This window comes from Dysidea avara, chromosome 3, assembly GCF_963678975.1.
Source record: "Dysidea avara chromosome 3, odDysAvar1.4, whole genome shotgun sequence".
NCBI lineage: Eukaryota > Metazoa > Porifera > Demospongiae > Dictyoceratida > Dysideidae > Dysidea > Dysidea avara.
Genome location: NC_089274.1, coordinates 43,716,300 through 43,727,629, shown reverse-complemented (window position 1 = coordinate 43,727,629; position 11,330 = coordinate 43,716,300). Strand labels below are relative to the sequence as shown.

Sequence of the window (11,330 nt, the reverse complement as noted above, 5' to 3'; positions counted from 1 at the left end):
TAATCGTTCTTAATGTAATTATTAAAACAGCATATAGATTTGGGCTCTGACAATATACTACATGAGGCATTAAAATAAATGGTATATTTGAGGCCTAAAAACAGAATTAAACAGTAGCTATACTGAACTATAAGGAAAATAAACAGTTGCGGTTAATAGCAAAACACAAGCAATTTGAATGTTAATTGTGACATCTGTAAGTTTAGTGAAAACCACGTGTTTTTGGGCCCTTTACTTGCTGTATACTCAGCCAATTGCTTAACTACCCACTATACACTCTACTTTTGTACTGCAAGAAATGACTGGATTTGCCTGCAACTGCATGTGCAGTTAAAACAGCACAAATTTCCACCTCAGAGATTATACAATCAGAAAATTTTTCTGCAGCAGAAAATTTTGCTGGAAGCATGTCTTCAGATCCCCTCAGAACATCAGCCATGTCCATTAATGCTTCAACTCTGTATACTTTAAAACATCGATAGCCAGAAGTTGGTCTCCTCACAGCAGGGCTGCCCAGAAAAATAAGGGGCCCAAGGCAAAGAGTTAAAGTGGGGCTCCAGGGGCAATGAGGTTTCCATTCTGAATCACAACCAAGCTGTAAGTCAAAGACTAAAAAAAAAAGAAAAAAAAAGAGGTCATAACATGCTAACAATGACAATAGCTACTCTCACCAACCATATCTCCTTATTTATAAGCTTGCTACACTGCTCCTCTGAAGAATACTGTGATTGCTCTATTAGAGTATCATAGATCTGACTGCTCTATTAGAGTATATCGATCTTTTAAACAGGTATTCAAGGGGCCAAGGTGCATTGTTTGACGTCAGGGTTTCCATCCCAACGCACCAAGTTATCGTCAGACCCGGGTTAGCTACTTCCCTTTTTCGTCGGCATGAGCTCGAGAAGAAGCGAGAATAAGGGGATCGTATACGTAATGTTGACTGTGAATCTTTCACCCCGCTAGTTTTTTTCAACTTTTGGTGGTTTGGGCAAGGAGGCTACTATTTTCTACAACCGTTTCAGTGGCAGATCTTTTATCACAGAAGCTACAACTAGACACTCTCCTGGATGCGCTGTGCTTTATCATTTTCCCTATTACGTTCCGCTGTACTGGTCATTCGTGGGAGCAGAAAGCTGCAGTCAACAGAGCTCCCCGCTGTCTCCACTGAGCTTCGCTTAGTGGAGAGCCGTATTCTTACTGATTAGAACAATTGTTTTTTTGTTTTTGTGTTGTTAAAACGTGTTCATTAATAATACGTTTTAACAACACAAAAACAAAAAAAAAACAATTGTTCTAATCAGTAAGAATACGGCTCTCCAAGGGACCCTTTATGGGGTCTGTGGGCCCTTTATAGGGTCTGTGGCCCCTTTCAGGCTGGGGCCTGGGGCAAAATGTCCCAGTTGGGCCCTCCCCCCTCCCCCCGTGGGCGGCCCTGCCTCACAGTCCTCAGTCTTTGATCATGACCTACTCCACCACCCCTGATATGGACTCTTAATGGTGCTTGGGAAATACACTTGTGTAATGGTTACAGTTAGATAGATAGGAACCCGCCGATTATGCTCATAATTTTACCTATTATGCTATGCTGCACTGCTCAAAAATTTACCTATTATGCTTAAATTTATGCTCAATTATTTATGCCTCAGTTCTCATGCTCTGTTAATGATTTCCAGTTTATGGATAAATAATAAGTGGCTGAAGCACAAACTTACTTGTCAAAATGCATATTACAAAAAAATCGATATACTCTAATAGAACAGTCAGCTATATGATTGTTCTATTAGAGTTACTGACTGTTCTATTAGAGTATATCGATCTTTCTGTGATAGCTACTTTGATAAGCAAGAATTCATAGTATTACACAAATATTCTACCTATTATGCTAGCATTATGCTCAATGCTTTCAGGCACCTATTATGCTCATAATTATGCCAGCATAATCGGCGGGTCCCTATAGATAGAAACTTACACCTTATATAGGGTCCGCAATCCGAAAAATCATCTTTTACAAATCGATCCCTCTACCATTGTGGGATGTTCATTGTGGTATCCCATTGCTAGATCCACCATGAAACCGGAGGCACGATTCTTGTCTTCACAGAAATATCAATTTTAGCATTTCATGAGATGCAAAAATTATTTTTTAAATTTCGTGCTCCACACAAAGAACAGGATAGAACTTGCTGCTTAGCTTGATATTATCTAGAGTTAATGTAGTTTAAAAGTATGCACAGTAATAAGCAAATGATTCACTGGGTTCCCGGCACAGGGTTGCTTTCTCTCAAAAAGCAGAAAACGAAACACAAATTTTCGAATTCAAACTGCCCTACCAGCCAAGACAAGAAAAGCCAACTCTTCCTCATAGTGATGTGATAAGGTTGGATGCATAGTCTGTCTATGCTGTTAGTTTGGAAAGGATCTGAGACTTCTCACCATCTGGGTGAAGAACGTCAAAATTTTTGTGCATCATTTCAAGGGATTCTCTCAATGGTACCAAAGGGCTTTCCAGTACTTCTGATACCACACTGGTCACTTAATTTTGTTTAGAATGATGATAAATGATGGATCAAAACGTTTGGTAGTAATAGCAGTTGGTGTTTCTGTGATTTCATATGATGCAGTATACCAGCAGCTCACCAGGAGCTCCACCCAGCTCGAATCAAAAATGAAAGATTTTGTGCTTTTTTCGATTTGTTTTTGGATGTTTTGCTGCATAATGGTGATGTAGGGTGATCTAGTGAAGATTTGAAGCTGCTGTGGAGCGTGAGAGGTGAAGTCAAATTTGGACGATTTTGCTGCCTCCCTTGATGCATAGCTTAGAGCGAGGCGTGGAAGCCGTGGATGAAATAATTATTGACAACCACTGCTACCAAACGTTCAGGGACATCTTTTGCCATAGTTTTAGTTTATAATTGATGATTGTTGTGGCTGCAGAAGCGCTGGAAATGGCTAGAAAGAGCGACACAATTCTTTGATGCTGCAGAAAATTTTGACGCTCGTCACCCAGATGGTGAGAAGTCTCAGATCTTTTCCAAACTAACAGCATAGACAGACTATGCACCCAACCGTATCGAAACACTATGAGGAAGAGTTGGGCTTCTCTTGCCCTGGGTGGTAGGGCAGTTTGAATTCGAAACTTCGTATCTCTTTGTCTGTTTTTTCAAAGAAAGCACAAATCATTTACTTATTTCTGTGCGTACTTTTCAACTACAACAACTCTGGATACGATTTGGCTAAGTAGCAAGTTTCATCCGGTCCTTTGTGTGGAGCACGAAATTTTAAAAATAAATTTTGCATCTTGCGAGATACTGAAAACAATATTTCTGTGAAGACAACAATCGTGCCTCCGGTTTCATGGTGGATCAAGCAATGGGATACTACAATGAACATCCCACAATGGTAGGGGGATTGATTTGTAGAAGTTGATTTTTCGGATTGCGGACCCTACCTTATAGATTACATCGACTCTATATGTACATAAATACAATAGAATATCTTCATTCTGCTACATATCCGGATTCTCGGTTAACTGAACTACGGAAATTACTACTGCTCTATTATAGTAGTGACTGTTCTATTAGGGTAGTTGATAATACTGATAAAAAAAAACTTTTCTTGATGGTTATTTATACACAGTTTCAGAGATACAGACTGTGATGGACCACCCCTGGTCCCAAGGGGTTTGGATAATTGAGATTCCACTGTATATTACCATATGATTTAAAACAGTGGTGTCAGAGTAAAAGTGAAAGTGGTAAGGCTTGGTCTAGGGGGCTTGGGGGGGGGGGGGGGGGGGGGCATGCCCCTAGGAAAATTTTGAAACTACGCATACTGAGATGTTATCTGGAGGGAGTTTTGGGCTAGAGTAGCTGCTGTGTGAAAGGTCTAGCTAGCTGGCCCGACAAGTGTTCATTGTCTGTTCAATGATAAAGCTGGTCAGTGCATGATCAAAAAGTACCTGTTTAATTTTTAAAATTTTACCATTTGAGCCTTATTAGTAATAGATAAACTGTAAATATTGTTCCAAAGTAGAAACAAAGTCAAATCTAAACATAACAATAATTATTTTAGAGGCGCTTAATACGGACATGGTCGACATGAAAATGTTATGAGGCTAGATAAGTGTTGTTTCTGTCAATTGTTACCATTAAATATATGCTAAGTATTCCATGTTCACTAGTTTTAGCTTTATCAAGTTTGAAAGTTTTCAAAATTTCAGCCAAAAAGTGCCTGACCTCACTGGTCGCACCGCACCTACTCTGACGTCGTTGATTTAAAACCACACCATACATATAATGAATATGCAATGTAATAGATTAGACTCTATATCCCAATTATTTGCTGGCAGATTAAACATTTAGTCCATTTTAGTCATTCAGATTCAGAATATTAGTTTTCATATGCCCTGCATACATGAAAAATGTATAGACTAGTCATTGATGTGTAAAATTATACATGTGTGGATATTATAACTGATGTAATTTTGATGAAATGAAAGTTTCTGCATGAGTATAACAATAATGTGAGTCTAAAATGTGATAATATGTACAACTAAATTTACATGATTTGTTTGTAGCTATCTACAAAACTTTAATCAATGGAACACAGACGTTGCTGATTATTTACATGTGGGTTAAAATTTTATGTACTATTACAATAAATGTGCAGAAGCCAATGGATACAGATATTATTTATGGATGCAGTATCTTTGAAGTGTCCACAACAGCTTTAATATACATCACATCATCTTTGACATAACTTGGGTTATCAAGGATTGACAACTTGGCAAATTCTGGACAACCACTGGCAACATTCATATCTGACTTTGGCTTCTGGAAACTGCTTGATTGTATGTTGGGTTTGAATGTCTGCACCAAATGCTTCTTTTGATCCTGATCAACAAGAATCAAGCTCACTTTGTGCTCAAAGGGCCACTGAAGTAATGGATCATACTCGCCCCTCATCAAAACAAAGAAAATTGAAAGATGTGTTCCTTCTCCAGTGCCATCACCATTAAGATAAGCTCTGATGCACATCTTGTAACCATTTCTTCCTGTGTAGAATGGTGGTGAGTAGATGCTGGTGATTCGACCAATTTTAGCATCACGAATTCTCCTCCTCATTTCTGGTATACGCCAGAGAAAAGCTCCATTGTGTGTACTCGCAAGAGATGCTTGTAATTGTAACTCTAGTTCTGAATGATGGACATTCAGGACATTCACAGTTCGTTCAACTTCCAACACCTTTTCCTCAACTTGTTTGATATAATCCAGTGGATAAGAGCTGTTGTCGTTGTATGGGACCATTTCATTGCCCTTTGATGCATGTGACAAATAATCTTGTTTCATTTGCTCAATTTCACCATTGAACGCTTCAATTTGAGCACAGCTTTGAGTCATGGAGCTCTTGAAAGTGATAATCTCACTAATCAGTTTGCCATAATTTTGTTCCAAAGTAGAGAGCCTATCATCAGTGACACATACAATGTTACCAACTTGAGATTTGACCACTTTTCCCAATTTGTTTTCCTTCTCTTCCACTCTTGTTGTCAATGTAGTGATTGTTTTGCACAACTCATTGTTGTCCTTCTGTAGTTCTTCATTCTTCCTCTCCAGATCATCACACTTAGTCTCTAGTAGTTCAATTCTACTGGTGACCAGTTGGTAATCATTGGTCATCTTCTCTACTGACTGACTCATCTTGGAGAACTGGACCAGTAATGGTTGTAGGTGACTGGCTAACTTGTTGGTGTTCTGCAGGTGCTCAAAGTATTCCTTGTTATTCGCCTAATGCAATCATAAAATTATGTACATGTATTTACGAGAACACATAAAATAATGTAACCATTGTCTTCATCATAGATACAATAGTATTACCCAGGATGGTCAATTACATGTTTGCCAGGTGTTACATTTCTCTCTGAAATGATTTTCACTATAAACATGTCTACAAATTGACAACCTCATGCAAAAGTATAATTATCTGTTCTCTAACTATATACACATCTAGTTATACGTACTACAAAGCTACTTTGCTACGCATGTAAGCAGCAACATACAGTAGTAAAATTAAAAGCCATAGTTGATCACTATAGCTACACACACGCACACACCTCAAATAATGCTTCATCACTACAAGGGCATTTGATCCAGGTACATTCATTCATCTGATGATCATTAAGCTAAACAGCAACAAAATAATATCAATACAGCAGTACTTAGAGATAATATTACCTTAATTGCTAGCATCTCTTGTTGGCATTGATTACACTTTCTCAGAGCATTAGGACAATTGTCTCCATGTTCCTAAAAAATATATACAATATATATAGACATGTAAAGACTTTCAGTAACTGTCACAGTGAAAATCCCTCCCATAGCTATATACTTTCCAGGCTGATTCGTAGCTAATCTACATAATTCCAAAGCAGGGTTTAGCATGATGCCACTATATAATGTGACCTGACTTTGGAAAACCTACCTTTTGGGCACATGCAGCATGAGATGGCTCCATGCTGACTAAAAATTTTCACATACAACATTGCCAGGTCTGTTTACTAGAGACGGACTTCTGTAGGTGTGTCAAGGCCCATACATCACTCTAGAGGCCCCAATGTTATTGGCTTGGAGTGTTACACAAAGCTATACAAACATGAAATGTACCATCAGTCCATCTAGAGCTAGGGACCCGCCGATTATGCTGGCATAATAATGAGCATAATAGGTGCTTAAAAGCATTGAGCATAATGCTAGCATAATAGGCAGAACACTTGTGCATTACCATAAATTCTTGCTTACTAAGTACATATCACAGAAAAAGATTGATATACTCTAATAGAACAGTCAGAGAATAATCAGACATCTGACTGTTCTATTAGAGTATATCGATCTTTTCTGTGACATGCATTTTGACAAGCAAAGATTCAGAGTCTATGCTTCAGAAACTTACTGTTTTCCCATAAAGTGCAAATTTACTAGAAAAACATGGGAATTGAGGTATAAATATTGAGCATAATTTGAGCATAATAGGTAAATATTTAGCATTAATTTAAGCATAATAGGCAAAATTTTTAGCAGTACAGCATAGCATAATAGGTAAAATAATGAGCATAATCGGCGGGTCCCTATCTAGAGCTCCCAGGGGTGTGTATAGTCAGGCCTAGAGTTTGCTATTAGGACCCATACCTATTTTGAACCTGAGGTGTTGTCCACCCTACCACCCCCACCTCCGCCCCTTTGTGAGGACTTGTGATCCAGCTGAACACTCATGAAAATGAAACCTATCAAATTGGTGGGAAATTGTAGATGCTGTCTCTTATACTCTAGATGATCTGTAAATGTCTCCATCTTTATGGAAATTCCACCCATGTATTGCTGGTTAATACCATTTTAGAATACCATTTACCTATGAATGTAATTGTGCCTAAAAGGTAATTCAGGTCACATATGTTCTATTTAACGTAACCACTGCTTTATAGTCAATCACAACGTCACCATACAAGATAAATGAACCCATTCATTTAGTACATTAGTAGCCACCAGTGTAGCACAAATTCATAGTACAAATTGTATAACGTGAGTATGCAGTACACTCCCACTAAACAGCTAACAAAACATAATTTCTAATAAAGAAGCTTATATGACGTAATAAGAGTGAATAGAAATTCACACAATGAAGGTTTAGATTATTAGGGACATTCTATACATTACATCATACCTCCAAATCCTTAAAATGTAGTGTTGTTCCACAGTCCTTACACTCCACTAGTCTATGTAGGCACTCATTCTTCAAGTGATCTTCTAGTTTAGACAGTAATACTCTATCACCACATCCAGTGTTCCTACACTCCACTGTGATGTACTGACAACTTGACAAGTGTTGATCCTGTAATAGTGTAATTGTGTAAGGTTATCTGTTGACAGAAAATGGACCAACTCACATTGAGATCTTTAAACAATCCTTTCCATTCACATCCCATTTCATGGTTGTGACACTTCACTAGTAATCTATTGATTTCTCTCGCGATGGCATGATCAGGCCATGGCTAATGAAACAATGTTTAGTTAAATGATGTACATGTATGATATGAATTTCAGGGGGTGAACCAAACCTAAATTTGTATTTCAAATTAGTACTGGCCACATCAAGCAAAAACATAGCTATGATGTCGTTTATAGCCCAATTAATGGTATCATTGGTCTCATTACATTAATGAGTTCCTGCTGTAGGTATAACAGGAAGATTTCAAGCTAGCAACATGCATGCACTCTGCACAAGACTATGCATGGCAATAATTTCTTTCAAGTTCTAAAGCTGATGAAAGAAAAAAAAATTCAGACTATATAGCTTACCCCCTGATTATATTTGACACTGAAGTATATAGCTAATTGTTAGATGTTACTTACTTTGTTGTGTATCTCCACTCCAGTAGAATAATCTCTGCTGTCATAGAGATACAAAGTACAGTAGAATAATCTCTGCTGTCATAGAGATACAAAGTACAGTATAATAATCTCTGCTGTCATAGAGATACAAAGTACAGTAGAATAATCTCTGCTGTCATAGAGATACAAAGTACAGTAGAATAATCTCTGCTGTCATAGAGATACAAAGTACAGTATAATAATCTCTGCTGTCATAGAGATACAAAGTACAGTATAATAATTTACACCATCTAAGTAAATTACACTTGACCATAGTTTACATTCCAATGAATGCATGTGACGTCAGTTGATGTCACAGTTGACCACTTAGGTAAACTTCCAGGTAAGATTGTCTTAAGCTTTAGCTAGCTATGTCAAGTACATCAGTTGTTATCTATCAATGACATCCCCAACATTAAGTCCTACAATCACAAGCTATAATTGACAAACTAACTTGATCTGTCACGGAAATATCGGTCCGGGTAAAATCGGTCCGGCCGGACCGATTTTGGATACCAAAACTGGTCCGGCCGGACCAAATTTGGTTGACCAAGTTTAGTCCGGCTGGACCAATTTTGGCATCCAAAATTGGTCCGGCCTGACTAAAATTGGTCCGGCCCAAACTTTATTGGCCACATGCACCCCCTGACCACCTGGACCAATTTTGGTTGGTCCGCGGGTGTATCCGGCATTGTGTGGACAGGTCGGTCCGTGCTAAGTATATTGTGATGGATCACTGCAGCCGACTTAGCCTGGAAACTATATAAATGAGTAGCGTAGTTTAATTTCCCGAGTTGATTTAAGGAAAATGCATATAGTAGCTAGAAACTAAATTCCATGTCATATAGCTATATGCAGCGATGAACACAGTCACAAAATTAATGCTGTTTTAATTTAAAGCAGTGTGGTATGATAAAAGTCCTGCATTCTTCTTCTCCATGTCAATAGCTAGCTGGGAAGTAGAGGTTTTCTTCCGGCATACATCAACTCAAATGCATGGTCAATGCTGGATTCATGGTGGTCAATGTTGCATGCAAAAACACAGGTATCAAAATATTCTTCCCAACTATGTTTTTATATGTTCAACCACTGTTTGAATGTGAAAACCCTTTCTTGTATTATTGATATAAATTACCAATTAAATTTTTAAAAATGTTCAATAAACTTCACAAGCATCATCAGCTCTGCAGTGTTTGGTTGAATCTTTCATCCAGCTTGTTTGTGTTGATTATGACAAACAACTATAGCAACATGATGGAAATCACCAGTCTATGCTGGATCACTTATACTTGAGGATGGTAGACAATATGTAAAATCTATCATTAAAACATGTCTTATCTTCAACTTCTGCATATATAGCTCAGAATTTAATTTGTTAATTCTGACCCTTGGTCAGCTTTTTTTAATTAATCTGGGAATACCCATGCACGCATTGTCATAAACAGATACACATATTATTTCAGGGACTGATCCAGAGGGGTGGATGAGTAGGGACCCGCCGATTATGCCGGTATAATAATGAGCATAATAGGTGCCTGAAAGCATTGAGCATAATGCTAGCATAATAGGCAGAACACTTGTGCATTACCGTAATTCTTTCTTATCAAAATACACATCACAGAAAAAGATCGATATACTCTAATAGAACAGTCAGAGAGCTGACTGTTCTATTAGAGTATCTCGATCTTAAGCACCTCCAATGCGGCTAGCTGATCCTGTGCATGCAATGATCCGTGCCCTTGTTGGATAACCTTTTAAGCACAAATCCATGCAGTGATAGCTAATGCCTGCAATGCTCATTATTCGAGATTGATAAATGAGAATAGCTATGGCTAAGTCGGCTGCAGTGTTCCGTCACAAACAATTTATAGCTATATGCATCATTGGCTGCATTCGTTAGTGGTCCACCCGGACCCATTTTGGTCTACCAATATTGGCCGAGTGGTCAGGAGTGCATGTGGCCAACTAGGTTTGGGCCGGACCAATTTTGGTCAGGTCGGACCAATTTCGGATGCTAAAAATGGTCCGGGCGGACTAAATTTGGTCGACTGAAAATGGTCCGGCCGGACCGATTTTTGCCCCGGACCAAAATTTTCGTTACAGATCCTGAGTGTTAGCAATGCAAGTCGTGACTGCAGCAGGAGAGCTAGCATGCACTCTCCTTACAGGCAGTATATGGTGGATACATGATTTGATTTAGATTTTTATTAATTTGTGAAAATTCACAGGGGAGAGTAAAAGGCTAAAGGGCCTATTAGAACGCCCCCAAACAAATAATACAACATTTACACGACACACAACACAAACTACAAAAAAATAAATATTTACATAACACAAATAACAAAAACAAACTGCAAGAAGTTATATAGCTACTGTACATGCAAAATGGCAGAATGAAAAACCTTGGTGAATTTACATGTGCGTGCATGGATCCGGAAAACCCGAGGGAAAACCGCGTACCGACTTGGCTGCGCGCCTCTAAAGTAAAATCATAGATAATCGTAAATTCTATGGCTAGCTAGATGCAGTTGCTACCGCCGAGTTTCCTGGACTGCCAGTCCATTGCCGCTCATGAGAAGGCAGGGGTGAGTTCCGCACGACTAGCTAACTAAGGGTCTAACTAGCTATCGCTTCGGCATGTATAGCATTCATTGTAATAGTTCACACTTCTGACCTTGCTGCATCTTTAAAGCACTCCTGACAGTATCGTTGTCCAGTCTCACTAGTTTGTATGGGATCCTTCAACACCAGTCGACAATATGTACACTTCAGTCCCTCGTGGATTTCTCCATATTGCAAGTAGAGTTTGTGTCCAGGCATAGTATTATCGGTATTTATTTTGCACTTGTTAATTCGAATTTGCGCTCTCCAAAATTCTGTTATATTTATAGTAAAACCATAAGAATT

At 38.5% G+C, this 11,330-nt stretch overlaps 1 protein-coding gene across 4 annotated transcripts; it reads right to left on the bottom strand.

Moving 5' to 3' along the window:
- Positions 1–4,365: 4,365 nt before the first annotated feature.
- On the bottom strand, positions 4,366–11,277 carry LOC136251141 (TNF receptor-associated factor 3-like). Of its 4 annotated transcripts, none has more exons than XM_066043524.1 (7): positions 11,098–11,277; positions 8,406–8,442; positions 7,940–8,044; positions 7,717–7,884; positions 6,234–6,305; positions 6,113–6,181; positions 4,366–5,786 (listed from the first exon to the last, which is right to left on the bottom strand). In XM_066043524.1, exons 1-7 carry the CDS (start codon positions 11,241–11,243, stop codon positions 4,692–4,694), a joined length of 1,692 nt encoding a protein of 563 aa, XP_065899596.1. In that variant the 5' UTR covers positions 11,244–11,277; the 3' UTR covers positions 4,366–4,691. The 4 variants fall into 4 exon arrangements, with proteins under 4 accessions (XP_065899596.1, XP_065899597.1, XP_065899598.1 ...); XM_066043525.1 differs by having other exon boundaries at positions 8,406–8,439; XM_066043526.1 differs by lacking the exon at positions 11,098–11,277 and adding an exon at positions 8,659–8,863 and having other exon boundaries at positions 4,367–5,786; positions 8,406–8,468.
- Positions 11,278–11,330: the final 53 nt, after the last annotated feature.